At 37.1% G+C, this 19,485-nt stretch overlaps 1 protein-coding gene across 2 annotated transcripts in view; it reads right to left on the reverse strand.

Annotated features, from left to right (window-relative positions):
- CPED1 (cadherin like and PC-esterase domain containing 1) overlaps positions 1-19,485 on the reverse strand; it is a 140,701-nt gene that overhangs the window by 16,514 nt on the left and 104,702 nt on the right. For both annotated transcript variants that reach the window (XM_068189884.1, XM_068189883.1), the window contains one exon: positions 4,137-4,254. In XM_068189884.1, the coding sequence (XP_068045985.1) occupies positions 4,137-4,254 (118 nt within the window). The remainder of the gene's footprint in view (positions 1-4,136; positions 4,255-19,485) is intronic.

Genomic DNA, 19,485 nt, shown 5'->3' on the forward strand with positions numbered 1-19,485 from the left:
ACTGAGGGAAAGGCTGAGTGAAGAAACCCTGAAGGATCCCCACGGCCTTGGGAGAGTCAGCTGTTACCTCAAGAGCAAGAGAATTTCCAGGGAGGCAGCTCGTGTTTCCATTTAGGCAAAAGTCCAAGTGACTATGTTTTGCTAAGTAGCAGGGTGAGTCATCTTAGCAGATAAAGAAGTCCTTCTAAATAAAATCATCAAGATTTTTTTTTTGTATGGGAGCCCGCACGGCTGCATCTAAAGCTCAAATACATCCCACAGTGCCACAACCATGCAATACCAGTTTCTGTGTGCCCTGCACAGATGCCCCTACTTCTGAGCTGTGCAGAACACACACCACCCTCAGATGCACTTGTAGTTGATTTGGAGAAAATTATAGCAGACTGAACCTAACCAAAACCCTGGACAATGGCTTTGAGCACACTGAACTGTGGTTCAGTGAGCATAACCAAGCTTCCCCTGCTCCCATGCGCATGGGTGCCTCATGGAGGCTGTGCTGGACAGCAGTCCAGTTCACAGCATGGACAGAGGAAGGAGGGACACTCAGGACCATGGTGGGATGGTGCAAGCAGGAAGAGAGAAAAACCCCATGCTTCTTGCTCAGAGGATTTTCAAACTTGCATTTTCTGCATCCTAATCATGCAGCTCTTAGGGCAAATATTCCCCACTCAGTTAAGGACCACTTTAAAGTTCAAAATGCATTAGGACAGGAAAAGAGCATACTTGGAACCTGGTAATTTTTCTGTGAAAAAGAGACCTGAACTTTGGTCCCTAAGAGAGATCCTATGCAGAATTTTTATCAAAGGTTAAAGTGAATCATTATCTGAAGATACAAAGTGGATAATCAAGTTCTAGAGCAGGGAGTTCTCTTCCAAATGAATACCCTCCTCAGCTGGGACACTAGAGGCTGAATTTAAGCAATTTCTCTTACTGTGGCTTCCCAGTGCTGACTGTTGTGAGTCCCTTACTCATGGTGACCCTCCCTCGGCTTTGAGGACCCTTGTTCCAGGCTGCAGTCTCCTGGCCACCACTGGGGCCAGGAATACTTTGAGATTTCTAAGTATTCCTCCAGGATTTCTATTGCCACTTGTGGATCTTGCTGTGTGCTCCCACTTTTCAACCCATGACTAAATGGTCATTCCCAGCTTCACAGCAGTCTCATGAAGAAATCGAATAGTGCCAGGTCTCCGATAACCCAGCAATAGGTGCCATGCCAAGACCTTTTACTGCTTTGAATCTTTTGACTAATAGAGCAGGGACAGAATAGTTGGTTGGTTTGAAGTCTGGACTCAGACCCTGCCACTGCTGTAGAGGTCTTAATAAATGATCTGAGAGATGTTTTAGGTAGTGATCTATATTTTAAAATTATATGAAAACTCAGTATTTTTTTTCTGATGTGTAATTTTTCTTTCAACCCAAATATATAAAAGTTCTGGCAATGTCTAAAATATATGAGATCCCTCATCTTATGGAATTTTCTTTTAAACATCCCATACTTTTACGAACTGATTTGGTTTAAGGTAATAAACTAGAAAAGTGGAACTGTATAAAATGAATATTGAGGAGCCAAAATATCTGAACAATAAAAGTTTAAACTTTGGCAACTGAAAGTGATAAGTAACTTTTAAAAAGCCTCTTTTGAATAGCTTGGTTTATGTTCAATAGCTCCCTAGGTATATTAACGAAAAACATAGATCAGTTTTTGGCACATGCTAAAGGTTAGCAGCAAATGTAAAAAGATTTGAGAATACGGATATATGGAGATAAATTCATATTTTTAGGAAGCTCTAGCATTTAATGCTAACAGAATAATTCCTGGTTTTATATTTACATAGATTTTTTAATGATGAATGTAAATTTATACACTTTAAATCCAACTGTTATGAACTTTTCCTGTTGCAATTTCCCAGCAGTTGGTCAATGCATTCTTAACCTTCAAAAATAGGATTGTGTTAAAAGATAAAATTAATTTCATAAAAAAGAAGACAACAGTGAAAAATTGCAAACAACATTAGTTTGGAAATTAGATTTATATTCTATAGCAATTTTAAGTTGCTCTTTCCTCACTTACATAAATTAGCAGCACACAATGCAGCTTTCAGCACCATTTCAATCAGGCAGCATTTTGTGGTGCTTCAGGCAAAAGCATTTTGCACTGGCTCTATCAGGCATGGGCAAGTTTACCAATAATTAAGTGAATGACAGCAAGAGAGACACACTGTTAGTTTCTTCACAAATTAAAAATTGGCATAATCAAACTTTTATGAAAACCTTTAAGTAGGAGGTTTCCACAGGAAGAGTGAAAGCTGGATTTTTGGCTCATTAGAGTAGTTATCAGTTGCATACATAAATCTTCTTAAGATACGACATTAAACATTGCCAGTACTCCCTAAAACTGTTCTCATAAAATGGCATGAAAAGAAATATACTTGCAAAATAATTAGTTAGGATTGTTTACTTTCCATTTAAAAAATATTAGCCTAAAACTGAAAGTTTTAACCAATAACAGCTATACACTTAATTTGATTGTTTCAAATTTTTTTTTTCAGAGTCTTTTTCTTTCAGAGTCTTTTATTTTTATTTATCCTTTTACATTGCCATAGCCACAATTAAACATATTTTGCTTTCAAATTTAAAATCAAGGTTTTTCTATAGTGCCAAGCAACTATCATTGTAAAGAGAAAATACTATTCTAGCTTGGTAATTCAAAATCTAAATATTTAACCTACATGGATTCTAATTTGTTGATTTATGACTGCTTTACTTTTGTATTGGTGTTTATTTGGTACCCTAAGATCTTCAAAAAGCTTTTTCTCTGTGAATAGGCTATGGAAGTATTTTCCTTTTTGTTCTAGCTGTATTGATGAAAAAAACAAAAGTGAAAACTATTTTTAAAAGGACATGACTTGCTACAGAATAAACAGCCTTAGGCCTATGGACTTATGTCCAAACTGAGATTTACTCCTTGTAACCAACGGACACATTCATTTGGTTGGACATCAATTTATGTCTCTGCTGGACCCAAATCCAGACAGCTGTTGAATGCAGAGAGAGATCACACAGAATTATTTTAAACTGGATACAGTTGTAGGAAGAATGGAAAGTGGGATATAATTAAAACATATGCATCACAGCAACAGAGAATTAGAAGTGAATCCGTGATGTCTTACACACCAGATTTTGTTATTGCTACAAACCACATTTCTACAGATTGCAGTAACCTGATTCATCTGCAGGAATTTACCACAAGCTGGGCTCTCATGTTCTCTTTTAGTTCTCTTCCTCTCTTTCCCTCTGAGAAGCCAAACACACAGTTAATGTTTGCTGACTTCTGTATTATTGGTAATGCAACAATATTGAACAATAAGCTAATTTTGATACAATAGCCTGGTTCAAACTGGATGTGAATCAAAGGAGAACTTCTGAAAGAAAAAAGATTTTTTGGTAGATAAATCATAATTTCATTCTGTGATGTAAACACGAAGGAAAGACACTTCCTCTGTTGTATATTCCAATTTGCATTTATTGATTATAAGAGGGACAGAGAGAGAGAGAGAGAGAAATTGTATAAATTAAATGTATCTTTGGTAAGGTGTTGAGATTCCTCTAAAGAAGTGCCATGGTGACTAGAAGAGGAGGAAGTCACTTCTGTCTTTGGTCGGACCCTGAATTACTGTCTCTGCTCTGCATCAAACAATTAGAAATGAGTAATGAAATCCTGGTTGTACTGAACTATAAAGCAGCCTTCTAAATTTTACCATTAATGTCAGAAGAAGTAAGGTTATATCTTTTTCGCTGCTCCATCTCAGCTTCTGTACATAGCTCAAGGACAATTTATGCCACCTACTTCTGCAGAATTTTTGAGTTATCTTCTGAGGGGAAATGACATTGCTTGGCTTCTCTGAAAATTTAACTTATTTAAGAAATATTAGTGCTTTAGCAGGGAATTTGCCATTTGCCATTCTTCATTGCAGGATTGGTATATAATTTGGCTGCCACAAATTTGGAATGATTAGTTCAATTTATTGTGTGTAGGTTAGTGCATGTCCATAGCAAAGAGTTAACATTGTTTCTAGTTTTTATTTGATGAGGTGCATGAGTTAATTTTCAGAAAAAAAGGGGGATAAAGTACAAACCTTTTGTGTCTCCAGCTTCACAGGTCTTAAACACTGTCTGTGAAATTGCTGAGAGGTATTCATGAGAGAGAGGCTGCAAGCCACAGGACTCCTCTGGGCAAATTTTGGAACCACAGTCCTGAAATAAATAGAATCTGGGGAAATGACAGCACTGTGCCCATCCATATCACCTTGAAATCCTCTTCAAGAGTAAAAAAGTTATTTGGAGTAGTTCTGCAATTAGTTCATCCTTAGCTCTTCAATATATAGTTTAATATGAAATTTAGAATCCTTTTACCATTCAGACAAAGATTTTGCAATAAATTATCCCAATCCACAGTAAACATATAAGATACTACATTTGCTGAAGATATAATAAAATTTATTAAGTCAAACATACATACCTTTCATGTAACATCACGTTGTCTCTACACATTATATAATCTCTACCTATTTGCCCTTAGGAATTTTGTATGCCTATTTGTAGTCATATGGGATTCATTTCTGTGATTAAATGCCCTAAAATAGCTTCAGGAGACACAGGTGCTTAAAGGGAAAAAAGAAATCTAATATCTGAAATGGTACTAAAATTAATTTCACAACTGTTACATAGTATCATTCACTGTTGTCATGAAATTTTGCTACATCTAGGACGCTGTGCCTAAATTGCACCAATGAGCAAAGGACAGTTAAGTCCTAATAGAATCAAGGTACTGATGGTTAGTAAAATATGTGCTACTGCACATAGCAATATGAACACATCTTGGAATTTGGTAAATATTGGCGGTTCTTGATTATGCAATCAAGAGGCAAGATGAAATAGTTGTCTCACAAATATTCTGATCTCATTAAAGTCCATGATGGTGAAAAAAAAAAAACTTTCCAGTGACTTCAGAGGTTTATGGTAATATCTGTGCATAAATAATCAACAAAACAGTGGTTACGTGTGGGTTGTCCTGTTCTCTACTTAATCTCTCTAACTAGGGAAAGCTGTCATGACAAAATGAATGGCACAGTATCTTCTAGTATTAAACTGTCTTTTAGAGTCTCTGGGTCTGGACACACTGTACAGCTATTTGACAGTATAACTTCAACTAACATTAATATCAGAAAGTTCCTACCTTGCACAGGACAATTTGCACAGGACTTCACAGGAGAGTCCCAAATTCCTGAATGTGCTGCCATTGCCCTCAACATAAGACCATAAAATAATGGGGATTTTCTTGTTCATTCTGCTCAGGGTATGAGTTTAAGCAAACAAAATTTTATTTTAATCACATTTATTTGGGAATACCATTAACAACAATTTTTTGTGGCTGTTTTTTTGCTAATTACAACCAACATGCAGGGAACTATGTAACTGATTCCCTTTGACTTTGTTGTGTTTTCAAAGTAAAGGACACTGCTTGCATTTAATATGTAATTCACATCTAAACTGTCATGTCATGAGAGATTGTGAATCCCTGAACAAGACTTATTTGTTTCATTTTTACCTTTGTAGAAGACCAATCCTTTACCATCATTGACATATTTAATATAATATGCAAAATGAATCTGTGGCAGCTACAGATTTACTGCAGCTTCATAAATATATGACACACTGAGGGTTTTTCTAAATGCATGTAGATTTTTTACTGTTTTCTTCAGGTGCTGCAGTGACATGACATCCTTCTTTCCTTGCCCAAAGATGAAACATCTTGTGATCTTAAGTATGTTTACAAAAGATACTCATGGCAAAGATGAGAGCCAGACATGTAAACTTAAATGATAGTTGTTGCTCTGTGTCTGTTCTTCCTGCAAACCTTCATTTTTAGAAAGGAGACATAAAAAGGCTCTTGTAATTTCTGGATTAGAATCAAAAGAAAAATTCCCTTGCATTACGTACTTTAGTGCACTTTAAGGATTGACTATAAAATTGGTGTGGCTTTTCGCTAGTAAACTTCCTTTTATCTTTATGGAAGATTTTCTGGACACTAGCAAATAAAAGAGGAATAAATCTTTCTTCTGTACATCTACATAGCTTTTAATCAACATCAGTAGATACTTAGAGAGTGAACATTTCTGGAGTCCATCTACTATGTGAAATGACAATTTCCTTGTCTCTTTCAGATCACACTGTAGTGAACCTGATTCTTCATAATGTTTTAGTCTTAAAGAGATGAAACAGATTTTCAAGCCTGTTACTTCACTGAGTTTTCTCAATTATTACCTTCAAAATATTTGGGGCTATTAGTTCATGGCACTTCATTTATTTATAGTCTGGGTGCCTAATTTAATAAGAATTTTGTTTGTTTAGTTCACCTTTCAATAACCAATAACTATATTTCCTCTCAATTATGTACTTATATGTATACATATATATACATAGTTTTACTCGGGCATATATAAACAGTAAAAAAAAAATCATAACAATTTTTAAAATTTCACAGGTAGAGACAGAGAGATGAACAAATCATTATAAAGCTGACCCACACTCATGCAGCTGATGTCATGGGATGAATGTCATACAGTGAAGACCATTGGAGTAATGGTTCAGATTAAGAAATCTGATTTAACAATTAATGGATTTTTAATTGCTGTGGTACCTTTTTCACCACATTCACCTTAATGAAAAATGATTACTCTGAAACTGCAATAAAAGAAAAGAAGGTAAGAAACCTTTCCTTAGGGAAAAAATGTCCATCTGTGTTCATTTTAACTGTTGGTGCTCCAGCAGCGACAGAGCACTGGTTACAGTTACTTTTTACTGGTTAAAGTTACTTTTAACATCTACACCTGCTGCTACCTATCAGCTCAAGAAGGCATTTTTAAATAGAAAGGAAGGCTTTTCAGTATTTTTATGGAATAATCCAACTGTTGATTCACAGCTGTGGCTAAACACATAATTTTTGGTGGAAGTAGACTTATGTTAATGAATTGACTGCTTTGGAAACTCCCTCCCAGAATGCCTGTATACAGGCTCTACAGTCAGCTACTCAGTAAAAGTCCTTCTTGCACTTATGTGAAAAACCCTAACAATCAATGGGAGTGGTGGGCTCAACGCTGAAAAACAGGCAATTTCTGTTTCAGTACTCATTTCTGAAATTGTACCCAGCCCAAATCACTGAAGACTACCCCTACCAGTCTAATAAAGGATCAATGTATCTCTTGTTATTTAAACTAAATAACAAGACAAATATAACTAAGATTACAGGAATTCATTTTAGTGTTGCATACAACTAATATGTAGCCAAAATCCTGCATCTTTTTAACATCCAGAACCCATGCATGGCTGAGAACTAGTGGATGAGAGAAACCCCACTGAGTGTTCTTGGTAAAGAAGATGTGAGACCCCTCCACCTGTCAGCTCTGACCCTGTGGTCTCTTGGCCAGCACTGCCCATCAACCTGGCAGGTCATGCAGCCACCTCCTCCAGGCACTGCAGCCCTGCCTCCTCTCATGGTTATGCCAGGGCTGTCTCACTCCTTGTGACTGCACTTTAGACATGGCAGAATAAAGCTTTATGTGAAAAAGCTAATTTAGAACACTTTTCTGTTGGTCTTTGTAGGCTCACTGACTTAAGTTTATTGGATCTAGTTCTATTTAAGCTGACCTGAGCTTCTCATGAAATCCTTTCATATCTCTTTAGTCCATCTTTTTCTACTATTTCACACATAACTAAAACTGAATGAAAAGTGATTACAAATTATGCTATGGAAGGACTTCTAATAAAATTAGTCAAAGAGTGAGCCCATGAAGTAGGGAAACTGTATCTTATTGCAAAGGAATAAGTTGTGCGCAGATAAATTAGCTACACTCTATCAACTTTCTTAATATGGCAGGAAAAAATGAAGGAACAATTAGCATACTGTCCTTTATTCAACTGTCTTCCTCTGTCCAGCTGCATTATTCTGTGATAGATGAACCGCTAAAGATCCAGAAGTTCAGGCCAGTTCGGTTCAACACTTAAATTGACTAGATTGAACTGAATCTTGTGTGTGTGCACAATAAGTCTAGAGACCTGTCATAAGGAGAGGCATTCGTCCAAGAAATTTCAGTTCTCTACTGCTGTTGGATGGGAAACAATGACTATAATTAGCCATCAAGCACTGTCTAAGACATACATAAAGACATTGTCTACATCAAATGACAAACAAAGCCATTAAACAGAGAATATAGTATTAATGAGATGAACTGATGGAGTAATGTGTCTTTGTACTACAGCTATGTTTTAAAGCAAAGAAACTGTATTTTATATCACCACCGTATTTTTTAAGGAACCTAATAAGTTGTATCTGCAAATATGGGGTAATAATTCCCCAATGACCCCAGAGACTGTCACAAATAACATACTAAAAGACTATGAGATGTTAATTTCCACACAGACCTAGTAGAGGCCATAAAAACACTTTAGAAAAGGAGTCTGGGCACACCTGGGTGGAAAAATGCAGCACACAGATATCAGTAGGAGATTGGGAATGATAAAAAAAGCTGAGATACTGGTCATGTTGTCAGGGCATCAGAGAACAGTTCGATATGTGAATAAAGTACAGCCATCAGTCTAAATTGCTTTTAAGTTCTTAATTGTGCTATGCATGTTATTACTATAATTAATATTATTGTTTCTTAAGAATAGAAGCATACCCTAAATTGCATGATTTTTCTTAGTCCCAAATTTCTGCATATAAAATTTCTTTGAGAATAATGTCACATGCTTTTACCAGTGAATGGAGATTGTCATAACTACAGAGTATCTTTACTAACTGCTAAAGAAATTTTGAAAATCCCAGTAGATGCCTTTTCACAAATACTTAAAGCATTACTGTTTATATGGACAAATAAATTTCATCCTGACACTACAGCAAATGCAGTGTTTTCTCTGCATTAAGAATGCTAACCTCAAAGAAAGCTACAAAACTGTTTCAAGAAAATATTACACGTTTCATAACACTAGTTCAGTATCTTTTATGTGCATGGGGAATATAAAAGAATCCTTTTAATCGATGAAGGATTCTGATTCAATTCCATTTTATATACACATAAGTTAGACCCTATCTGCCTTCCTGCTCCCAAACAGTTTAAAGTGCTGCATTTGTGAGCCACAGAACAAAATTATTCAAATGAGACCTAAAAAGCATGACTCTTAATCTAGCAAAGTCTTGTGAATTATCATGCTGAACAGCTCAGAGATCCAGCAGAATTAGTTGAACTAAGACAACTAAATGTGAAATCCAGCTCCAACTCCATTAAGAACAGAATACTAGAAACTTCAGTTTCAGAAAATGTTTCAAAATGTACTGAATTATGAATACAGAGGGGTTGTTTGGGGTTTTTTTTTAGTATTTGTAGTTAACATCTGCATGGATTTTTCAAGTGCTTTCTTTGCGAACATGTTTTGCTCATGAAGCTAATGATATTTTTCCCAAGCAGGAACAGTGATGATTTCCAGCTTGTATGCTTTATAAACAAAGTACACAAAGCAAGAAAGAAGAGGAATTAAAAGAATTTAGTACTTCCTCCTCCTTAAAAAGGAAGATAAAACAGGAACAAGGAATAATGGATAAAGAGAGGCATTTGATCTGTTGATCTGGAGACTTTAAGAGCTGCATCAATTTTTGATTCCGGTTTTGTCTTCTTCTCTGCATCTATCTTTTTAAGTGCAAGCTCTGAATGTGAAATGACTTGAATTTTGCCAAGTCCACTATCTGAAAATGGGGAATAGCTTGAGAAAACCATGTGCTTTGACAGTGCAAAAAGTAAATGTTTTAAGTGATAACCAAAGGAATTACTGTGTATTTATGGTTCTTTCAATAAAGTCCTGCGGTGACCCTGACTTTTTCCCTGGTAATTAGGTAAAAAATGTTCAATACTACCTGGGAAATCCTACAGCCTTGTGGCGTTTTATAAGGAACATTTATCTTTACCCTCCCATGCTCAGGGTATATGGCACTCTCAGATCACACTGCAGAAAAATCTATACTCTAAGCCTCCTAAGTGCAAGAAGAAGCACTTGAGCTCTAGACTTGTCCCTTTGATTTTAGGCTAAGACCTTTATGTCACAGCCATGACAAACACAGCAGAACTTCTCAGACTGAAAATTTATCACTACAATCAGAAAGTATGAAAAGGGATGAGAGAAAGAATGAGTTGAAAAGCATTACTGTTCCTTCATGATTTCTAAAGTTTAAATACTCTGACAATGAATGCAATGCATCAAAAAAACATATTAGCCTAGGACTTGGTCCAGTGAGCTATACATCTGCCAACACTACTGCTGAAGCTGCTTTCACATTAAGCAAGGCTTACTGAGAAGATATAACTATGAAGATATGAACTCAGTGTTTCAGAATATACTGTAACAAAAGTACTTCTCATTTCCAGCACCAAATCCTTTAGATGGTGAAGTATATTTATTAATTTTTTTTTTTTTTTTTTAAATTTAGGGCCTGGAGCACACTAAGGTTAGGATTCAAAGGAGAGATTTAGGATGTTTGCATCCAATTCACAACTATGTCTCTTTTTTCTGTATCTTGGAGCTCCATCCAAGACTATTCACCCTTGTAATGTATCATCTCAAAACTCTCATTCAGTTACCACCATCCTCTTAAGTGCCTAATTTTCTTGTCTTGAGCATAGGCAAAGCTGCCCACAACTCACAGAGATATGTAAGTCAGTCCCTTCAACACTAACAGAGTTAAAAATCCCTTTGCCAACAATGCTTGATCTAATAGGTGTTCTCAGGACATGTTACTGGGAGTGTGCAGTGCATAAAGCGTGAATTGGTATTTCCCTAGTAGAATATTTCCCTGTGATGTAGAAAGCACAGTTTAAAGTTTCCCTTTGAACTGACTGGCAGCAGAGACTTCAGTTCAAGCTCCCAATGTTTTCCCTCCAGTCAGGGGGCTACAGGATATTCTGGTCAGTTTTGTCTCAGACTCTCACAAGGAAGCTGGTTGCATTTGCTTTGTACACACAATTAAATGCTGACTTGTAAAGAGCCTTGAACCCACTGTGTGGGTGTGACTAGGTGTGTATAAGAAACATAGGCTGAAACCAGAGGGAGGGAGCACCATTAGGTCCCTGATAACTGCTGTGTGAGAAAGGACTGACTGAAGTAGGTGCTTAGATCCCTGAGAGATCATGTGGCAAAAAAAAAGTGCAGGACCTCCTCAAAGTGGAGGTTCTCTTGTAACCTAAGACTGGATGTATAATTCCCATAGAAATGTAAATCTAAGGTACTTTCCTTTCCATATCACTATCTGTGGGGGAATATATCTGACTCCCTAATCACTGTGCTGGCATGTAGAGAATCTTCTCAAGATTTACAAATGGAACTCTTCTGTTTCAGGTTTATCAAAGGGTTGTACCCAAACATTTTTTTTGTGTGTGTGTTTTTTCTTCCCCCCATTTATATCCAATGTTCTACTAGAAAAAACATTAAACCTTTCTCTGCAAGCTTTATCTCACCAACACTCCCTCCACAGTACATAATGAGCCTGGTTACACTGCTTGGACATGTTCTGTTTCCCTAGACCTCAGGATCCCAAATCTTTCTGTGTATCCAACTGATTGCCCTGGATTCTCCTTGATATTACCTGAACATCAGAAAAGGAATGTAACATTGATTTTTTCAGCAAAATATTAATCATGAATAGCAAGCCTGGTGACTGCCAGACAGGATGCAAAAGAATGGAATTCTGTAAAATCAGTTCAATAGGTGCACTGATTCTGTTTCTTTTGCTTCCTTTATGTGACAAAACAAAACAAAACAAAAACAAAAAAAGGAACATCAGTATTTCTTCTTACTCTAATTTTTCTAAACTGAGCTTTAAGGGCCCTAAAGGGCTGAAAAGATATTAGTGAGCCATGGATAGACTGAAAACAAGATTTCAGTACGTAATGTACATAATGGGCAAATAAAAATATTTTTTGTTTAAGGAATTGCTTCACACACTGCTTTATACAGAAATTCAGTTCTCCATGGTATGGTATGTATTGGAATACACATCACAGCCACACATGGTCTGGGGAATATTGAGAAAGCCATTTATACAGGCTCAGAAACACCAGGTAGAAGAATTCTGAAAATGTTTTCCCAGACAATGTCAAAAAAACCTGCGAGTTCCTCCCTTTTGTGTAAAGACAGAGTCTACATAAGCATGGAAGCTTCACTCTAAAGGAAACTATGCTTGTATGTGTGGGCAACGGGAGGAATTTCCCTTTACACATCTACACTGACACGTGTTTGCAGAGAAGCCATGGGCTCTGATGCTGCCTGTCTCTAATGACGCCCCAGGGAACACACAGGGTCAGATGCTCAGAGCAGTCATGTTGAACACTTGATGCATTTGACTCAATTCCCAAGAGCCAAACACCCTCCACTTCAGACAGCAATATTGCTGGTGAAAGGACCTACTCTTGCTCACCAGTGAGAATGTTCCAAATGGTTTGTCTGGTCAAGCATGAACTGAAAAATATCACCCAACTGTATACACACAGTCAGGGGGACACAAGGCCCCCATTGGGTCACACTTGAGCCTGTGGACATTTTTTCTGTGGAAGGCCATCTCATCCACTACTGCTTCTCATCCGAAAGGCGCCAAGAAGAGAGGCACCTGAAATAGGTATGTGCTAATTGCAATGACCTCACTCTAGGCAGGGGTGATCCCGACCTCTTGAGCTTTCCCAGCAGCTCAGTAGGAGCCAGATGATAGTGCCTGGCAATCTTGCAAGCAGCTGCTTTACTCTTCTTTATTTGGCTCTGTTTTTTAAAGTGACCTTCAATAAAGAACCCATCTCTGATAAAGAATCAATCTCTGAGGCTTTCTGGCCAAAGATCAGACCCTTCTCTTATTAAAACATTAGACTGTTTGCTTAAGTTAGTCAAGAGACCTTGAGGTAGTGTATTTTTAGATAGAGAGCATTTACACAAATCTTCCTAACTTTAACCAGTAAATACATAATGAAAAATCTGTTACTGACGTAAAGTTTAGGCAATGTTGCCTATACAACAAATTTGAGGGCTAAAACTAAGAATGTATAAATGACACTAGAGAAAGTATCTGTGCAAATGTCTGGGACACATGGGCAGTGCATGGATAGGTCTCCATCCAACACTATCCATAACTCCAGCTGCAGCTACTTATATTCAGAATGTGCTGTATAAGCCCATGGTAGTACAGAAAACATAACTATGACTTTATGTTTCAAAGAGAGTCAGAAGATGGGAAGATTAAAGAAGTGATGGGTTTTTTTTCTCTTTTCTTTCTCTTCAGTTTAAAGCTTTGGTAAAAATAAAATTACTTGAAAGGAATTAAGTCAACATCATTTGAGACTAAAGTTTCTTGAAAACACTCATAACAGAGACTGTATCAAAACAGAAAAGATAAATATATTTACAGACAGTATCTGGTTATCATTTAGGCTTCCCTTATACCACACTGCGGCTTACCATAAAAAAAATAATATAATGAAGGACTGATTTGACTTCAAAAGTCATTATGTATTTCATTCAAAAGGGCCTTTGAGTTAGAGTATTTTCATTGATGTCTAATAGCTGTGACCAGCACTATATTTCACATATTACCAGATACTCATTTAGTATACACAGCTGGGACACAGAAGCAAGATGGGTAAGTTTGTTTTCCTAGAACACCTAAAAAACTAGCCAAGTAGGGATTTATTTTCTAAACTATAATGGGTTTGAAATTGACTCTAATGAATTTGCAGCACACTGGCTGTTATAATCACAGAGGTGAATATACTGGATTTTTACTAACCCTGATCTCTTTTAAAGATACTGATTAAAGGTTTGCCTTCTGGTGGACAGCAGACTGAATGCAAGCTTACAGCTTGATGGCTCACTGAACAACAGACTGCATGCAGGTAGCTCTCACACATGGACAGAAACAGATTGCATGCAGTTAGTGCCAAATAAGCAGGCTGAAGTTAGAATTTGCCGTGTTTTCTCCAACAGCATTCTTGCAGTAATTTACTACAAGTACTTTTCATTCAGCTAAAGTAATCAAGCAGACAGTAGTTGAACAAGACCTCCCTCAAAAAAACCGACTACTTCTGAAAACCAAATTATGTGCTTAATGACTATATTTATTCCATTGCACAAGGCATGGTAAGTGATGCTGAGCTGAAGTCTTGCTTTGCTAAATATGGAGATCACATTAGCACAGAGATGGGACACAGTAGAAATAGAAATTAAAAAAAAAACCTTACAAATCAAAATTTAGGCTCTGTCAACAAGGTATTAGGCAGTTAATTACATCTTATTGGACACAGAATTTCCCCTGACCTATACAAATACTTTAATATAGAAATTCACTCTCCTTTATAGGGAGACATCTGGAAGATTTCTGTGATTTACTTCAGGTCTGGGGAGCCAAGAGGACACAGATAATGCAGTCAGTGTAGCACAACAAACATAACTGGATCAAAGTGACTCAGTTTGTTTCCACTGAGATGTTAGAAACATATTAACTACTGTTTTTCTCATAAGAATAGAGGTTACACTTGGATCTGGGCAATGTTCCCAGCCCAGGTGAAACTCACTCACCGAGATTCATCACTTCAAAGAAATAATTCTCTGTAGAGCTGTGGACTCCTCCACCTTTCGTAAGTATTTTGAGTCAGCCTGTGAGGTGTTTAGTGTTTAACTTTCTTGTGTCTACTAATACAATTAATTATTGTAAATTCAGCTTCCTGGAGATGTGGAACAAGTTTTTCCTTCAGCAGAGTTGTCATGCATACATTCACATCCTGTCACAAAACCTCACACATTATGACTCACATTGTTTTCTGATTGAAAGGATTATTTAATTACAAGAAATGCTTCCTGAGCAGCTCTAAAATAATGGATTGAATATCATAGTTTCAATATTTTTGCCTTAGACAAACAGTCTAGCCGATGCATTGCCCTGGACCTGCCTATACTCTTAGATTTTAACCATCTATTTTTCATCTTCCTACTTTTCCTCAGTAAGATAATGGCTATCTCAAACAATAATTTTATGCAGTGTCTTCCCAGCAGTAGAAAAGGCTCTACAAAAAAGCCGTAAAAATTTTGAACCAATCACACAGACCAAATTTTACTCCAGTGCCAGCTCTCTTCCATGTGGCAAGGAGCTGCATGAACTTACTGTGGACTTTGAGACTGTGGCCCTGCAGAAGACTAGGCTGTTGCAGAAAACAAAAATATTTCCAGTTTGAATCAGACTTAGAGGATTTACTAGCAACAAAAGGACTGAGATAATGGAACTGATCTATTCCAACAAGTATCAGATTACAGTGTATAAAGTGTATATAGCATATATTAGGTTCCATTATATACTGTAAACTGTAATCTATATTAGATACATTATATTAATTTAAGAAAAGTTAAATTAAGTATTAGTGCAAGGATGTTGCCATCTTGCTTTTACTTCATTTTACTTCCTTCCACATCATTTTTACAGCCTTTTTATCATCTGACAATCTGACAGCAGTAGATACTGTAGATACTGTATAGATTTTACAGTCTTTTTTTTTTTTTATGGGATTACACAGATGTGGAATAATTTTGCTGTGCTGATCCACCCACTAATCTGTTAATAACCCTTTCTCTCATAAAAATGGCATTTCTGCATGACTGAATCAGAGGAGGATACTTATAGAAAAGTATTGATGTTTGAGAACTTCTTGTCTTTTTCCAATTATTTTTTTATACTACCAGCATGAGAAAAGACAGTAAGAAAGCTTGAGGGAAGGTCAGAAAAGGGAAAGATGAAAAGTGAAAGAGAAGGATATGGGTTTTATACAAACAATAAATTGTTTTCTTAGGACGCATGACTGTCTAGATGTGCTGTATTATGGTAGTTGAATAGAATCACCTAAATAATTGCTTTCAACTGCTAAAAATATTTGGAAATATTTTGAAATTCCTCTATTTTACAAAAATAAACCTAGTACACTACAGTGTTGAAAGAAAAACATAGAAGGAAACAGCTCAAGATTGGCTGCTAGTCTGAAAGCACTGCATTACTATTTTCATACTAAAGAGTGAACTTCAAAGAAAACATGTAGTAGATAAAATCTAGCTTACTGTTTTGCACTACAAAATGTCCATACAAAGACTGATTTTAATAGAATACCACATAGTGATTGTGGGGATTAAATAAGCTCCTTCTAGGCTGATGAACTTCATCATCTAGCATACTGGGGAATGGAAAGGTCCAACAAATGACCTCAAGGCAGCCATGAAATCCCAGACATGCAGAAGCTCCAGGTGGCCTTCACACTGCCAAGTTCAATGGCTTAGGGATGATCCCATTTCCTCTTGGTAAAACAACATAAACCTCTTCATTGTATCAGAATGCAAAAGTGAAGGTTCGTGTAAATGAAGGTTGGAATTGATGATCTTGGAGATCTTTTCCTACCTCAATGGTTCAATGATTAAATGCGACTTGAATGTGCTGTAAGGCATTTCATGTAAAGCAAAAAAAGCTCTCTCAGTCCTATTCTGCCTTTCTCACCCTCCAGCAATTGACTGAAGCAGTGAAGTTAGTTAGTGAGTTAAAGCCAAACAAAAGCTGTGCTATAATTATTTGAGTGCTGATGGTCCCCTGGCAGTATGCTACTCATAACCAGTTTTTACAAGAACTTGGACATTTCCCAAGATATTTTTTTTTCCCTGTCTTCTGATTAACCTCAGTATCAGCTATTGAGTGCAATTATTTCTAAGGTCCGCAAGACTAACAAGTACCTCTCCACAGCAAATACAGCAAGTTACAAAATTAATTTCTATTGTTCCACCATGCTTTATATAGAATGTCACACACACCAGAAGCTAAAGTGCAAGTTCCCTGAATACTCATGTTTGCACCCTACTAGATACAACTCATATATGTGGTTTTTTTTTTTCCAACAGAGGAGCTCTTCAGGTCTGTTTGTCCTTCTTTTCTGAGGTACAAGGTCATTAATCTGAAGCTTTCCTCACACAGATATAATGGTATAAAAAAAAATACCATGTCAAATCATGATACGCTGTCAGAAAAATGACAAAGTAGAAGCAAGCTGATCATAGTTTATCATTATTTTATCGGGAATAACTTGCTACCTGCAAAACCCACAGGTGCAGTGTTTAAGGGGTTGTCTAACCACATATTTTTGCTCCACATCTGTCAACTAATAGTAGAGATCTGTTTGCACAGTGTAGCACTCTGGAATACTATTATACTTCCACAAGTATTTCTGGCTTATAAAGCAAGAAATGGGTTGCCTTGAGGCTGTGGTGTAGGCACACAGTTTGTGGAAACTGGGAGTGGGCTGCAGCTGAGCCTCATCCCCAGTGGGCACAGCTGTGAGAAGCAGGTGAGCAGCATTGACAGCAGTGAGCCATGGAGCGCCCAGGTGCACTGAGCAACCACCAAAGGGAACAGAGGGCACACAGGTGCAATGCATGAACATCAGGGGTATAAATGTTGGGCTAAAGAACAAGAAGGGCAGATAGTTGCAGATTTCTGGAGTGATGGGATGTTGCTCTGTATGGGCAGACACCTGAAGCCATCTGACATGGTTTGGTGTTAGTCTGTATGGGTGGATGCTGAAAGCCTTCTGATATTGTATGGTGATACTTTGTGTATTATGGCTGCCTCGACTGCAGCCTATCCTGCAACACTGTGGTATGCTCATCTGTGTTTTATATGTTACAGTTGTAACACTCTTCATAATTTATAAGTTATATAATGTACTTCAAATATCAAATCATAGAATCTAATCAAAAAGGCACTTCTAATAATTAATATAAGCAAACACATATAGCTTGGAATCTTTCATATCATAACAATTTGTAACAGTCAAAGAGTACACTTGAGGGTTGCAAAACAAACTCAAAATGTGCATTTTCTTCCATGCAGTTCACAGAATCACTGAGTCACAAAATCATTCCACTTGGAAAGAACCTCAAGAGTTCTCTAATCTAATATCCTGCTCCATGCAGACTCAGCTATTAAATCAGACCAGGTTGTCCAGATTGCTTTGCTATTCTGCTCTTGAAGACCTCCAAGAATGGAACCTGCCCAGCCCCACCATGCAGCCTGAATCACAAATAAACATTCCCTTACTTACTCTCAGCCAGAAACTGCATGTTTTGATTCATGACCATCACCTTTTATTCTGCTGTGAACCTCTTCCATAAAGAGCCTGGCTGTCTCTTGTCAACCTCCTCTTGCACAGGAAAGCTGCTACAAACTCTCATTGAAACCGTGTGCATTCTGGGTTAAAATAGACCATCTCCCTCAGCCATCCTTCCTGAGGCAACTGCTGCAGGCCAAAAGTGCCCCAAGGGCTTCCAATGGTGCAACTTTTCATTCTCACACTCATAGGAAACCTGATGGTGCTGATTTTCAAGTTAGGAGTGGGAATTCCTCTAGCTTAGTCAGGGAAGGCTGATTAGTAAATATCTTGGGAATTGATATGCCAGATTTAAGTCCAGTAGGATACAATTGAAACATCTCTGTAATGTTTAAGACCCTAATGGAAATGGCCTCAATTTGCACTAGGGGAGGTTTAAATCAGGCAATAGGAAAAATTTCTTCACAGAAGGAGTTGTCAAGCATTGGAGCAGGGTGCCCAGGAAAGTGATGGTGTCATCATCCCTGTAAGTGTTCAAAGAAATATGTGCATATGGCCTGGAAGGCATGATTTATTGGTGAACAGTGGTGATGCTAGGTTGATAGCTGAACGTGACTTAGAGGTCACTTCCAAATCTTAAAGCTCTCTTCCAAATTCTACAATCTGATGATGCTGTAATTCTCATGAGAAATACTGAGATGTAGGAGATGCAAAGTCAAATCCTTTATGTACTGATTGATGTGAGTTCAATTAGTGGTTTAAGTAAAAAAGTCTCCAATGGGATAAGAAATTACAAACTCTAAAGTAGGAGTTCATCTGGCCTAGGAATTCTGCTCCACTTTAGGTTTCATGTGTTTAAAAACACCCAAACACAAAAAAGCAAAAATCTTTTTTCTATGAAATGAAAATAGAACTCCTAACTTTATCAGCTGCACTATACTTGTTGCAATGAAGTTTTATTGGAATGATTGAAAGATTGTCAAGTTCTCTATTTGCTGTTACTACTATTTTAGAACCAACTCAGATATTATGTAGCTTCAACTGAAAAAGGAGCTGGAATTCAGCACTTGGAGTTCACAATTAACTGGTTATCAGTCACTGGTTATCAGTTCTGGTTTATAAAGACATGATATTTTTAGCAATACAAAGCTCAAACTATGTATTCATTTATATCAGCTTCTGCTTCCATCATTAGGGAAATGGACATGGTTTCCCATTCACATTTTCCTGCTTTAGGATCACATGATTAAGAATGAGCACTCATATTAGT

The sequence above is a fragment of the Anomalospiza imberbis genome, chromosome 5 (genome assembly GCF_031753505.1).
Source record: "Anomalospiza imberbis isolate Cuckoo-Finch-1a 21T00152 chromosome 5, ASM3175350v1, whole genome shotgun sequence".
Lineage (NCBI taxonomy): Eukaryota > Metazoa > Chordata > Aves > Passeriformes > Viduidae > Anomalospiza > Anomalospiza imberbis.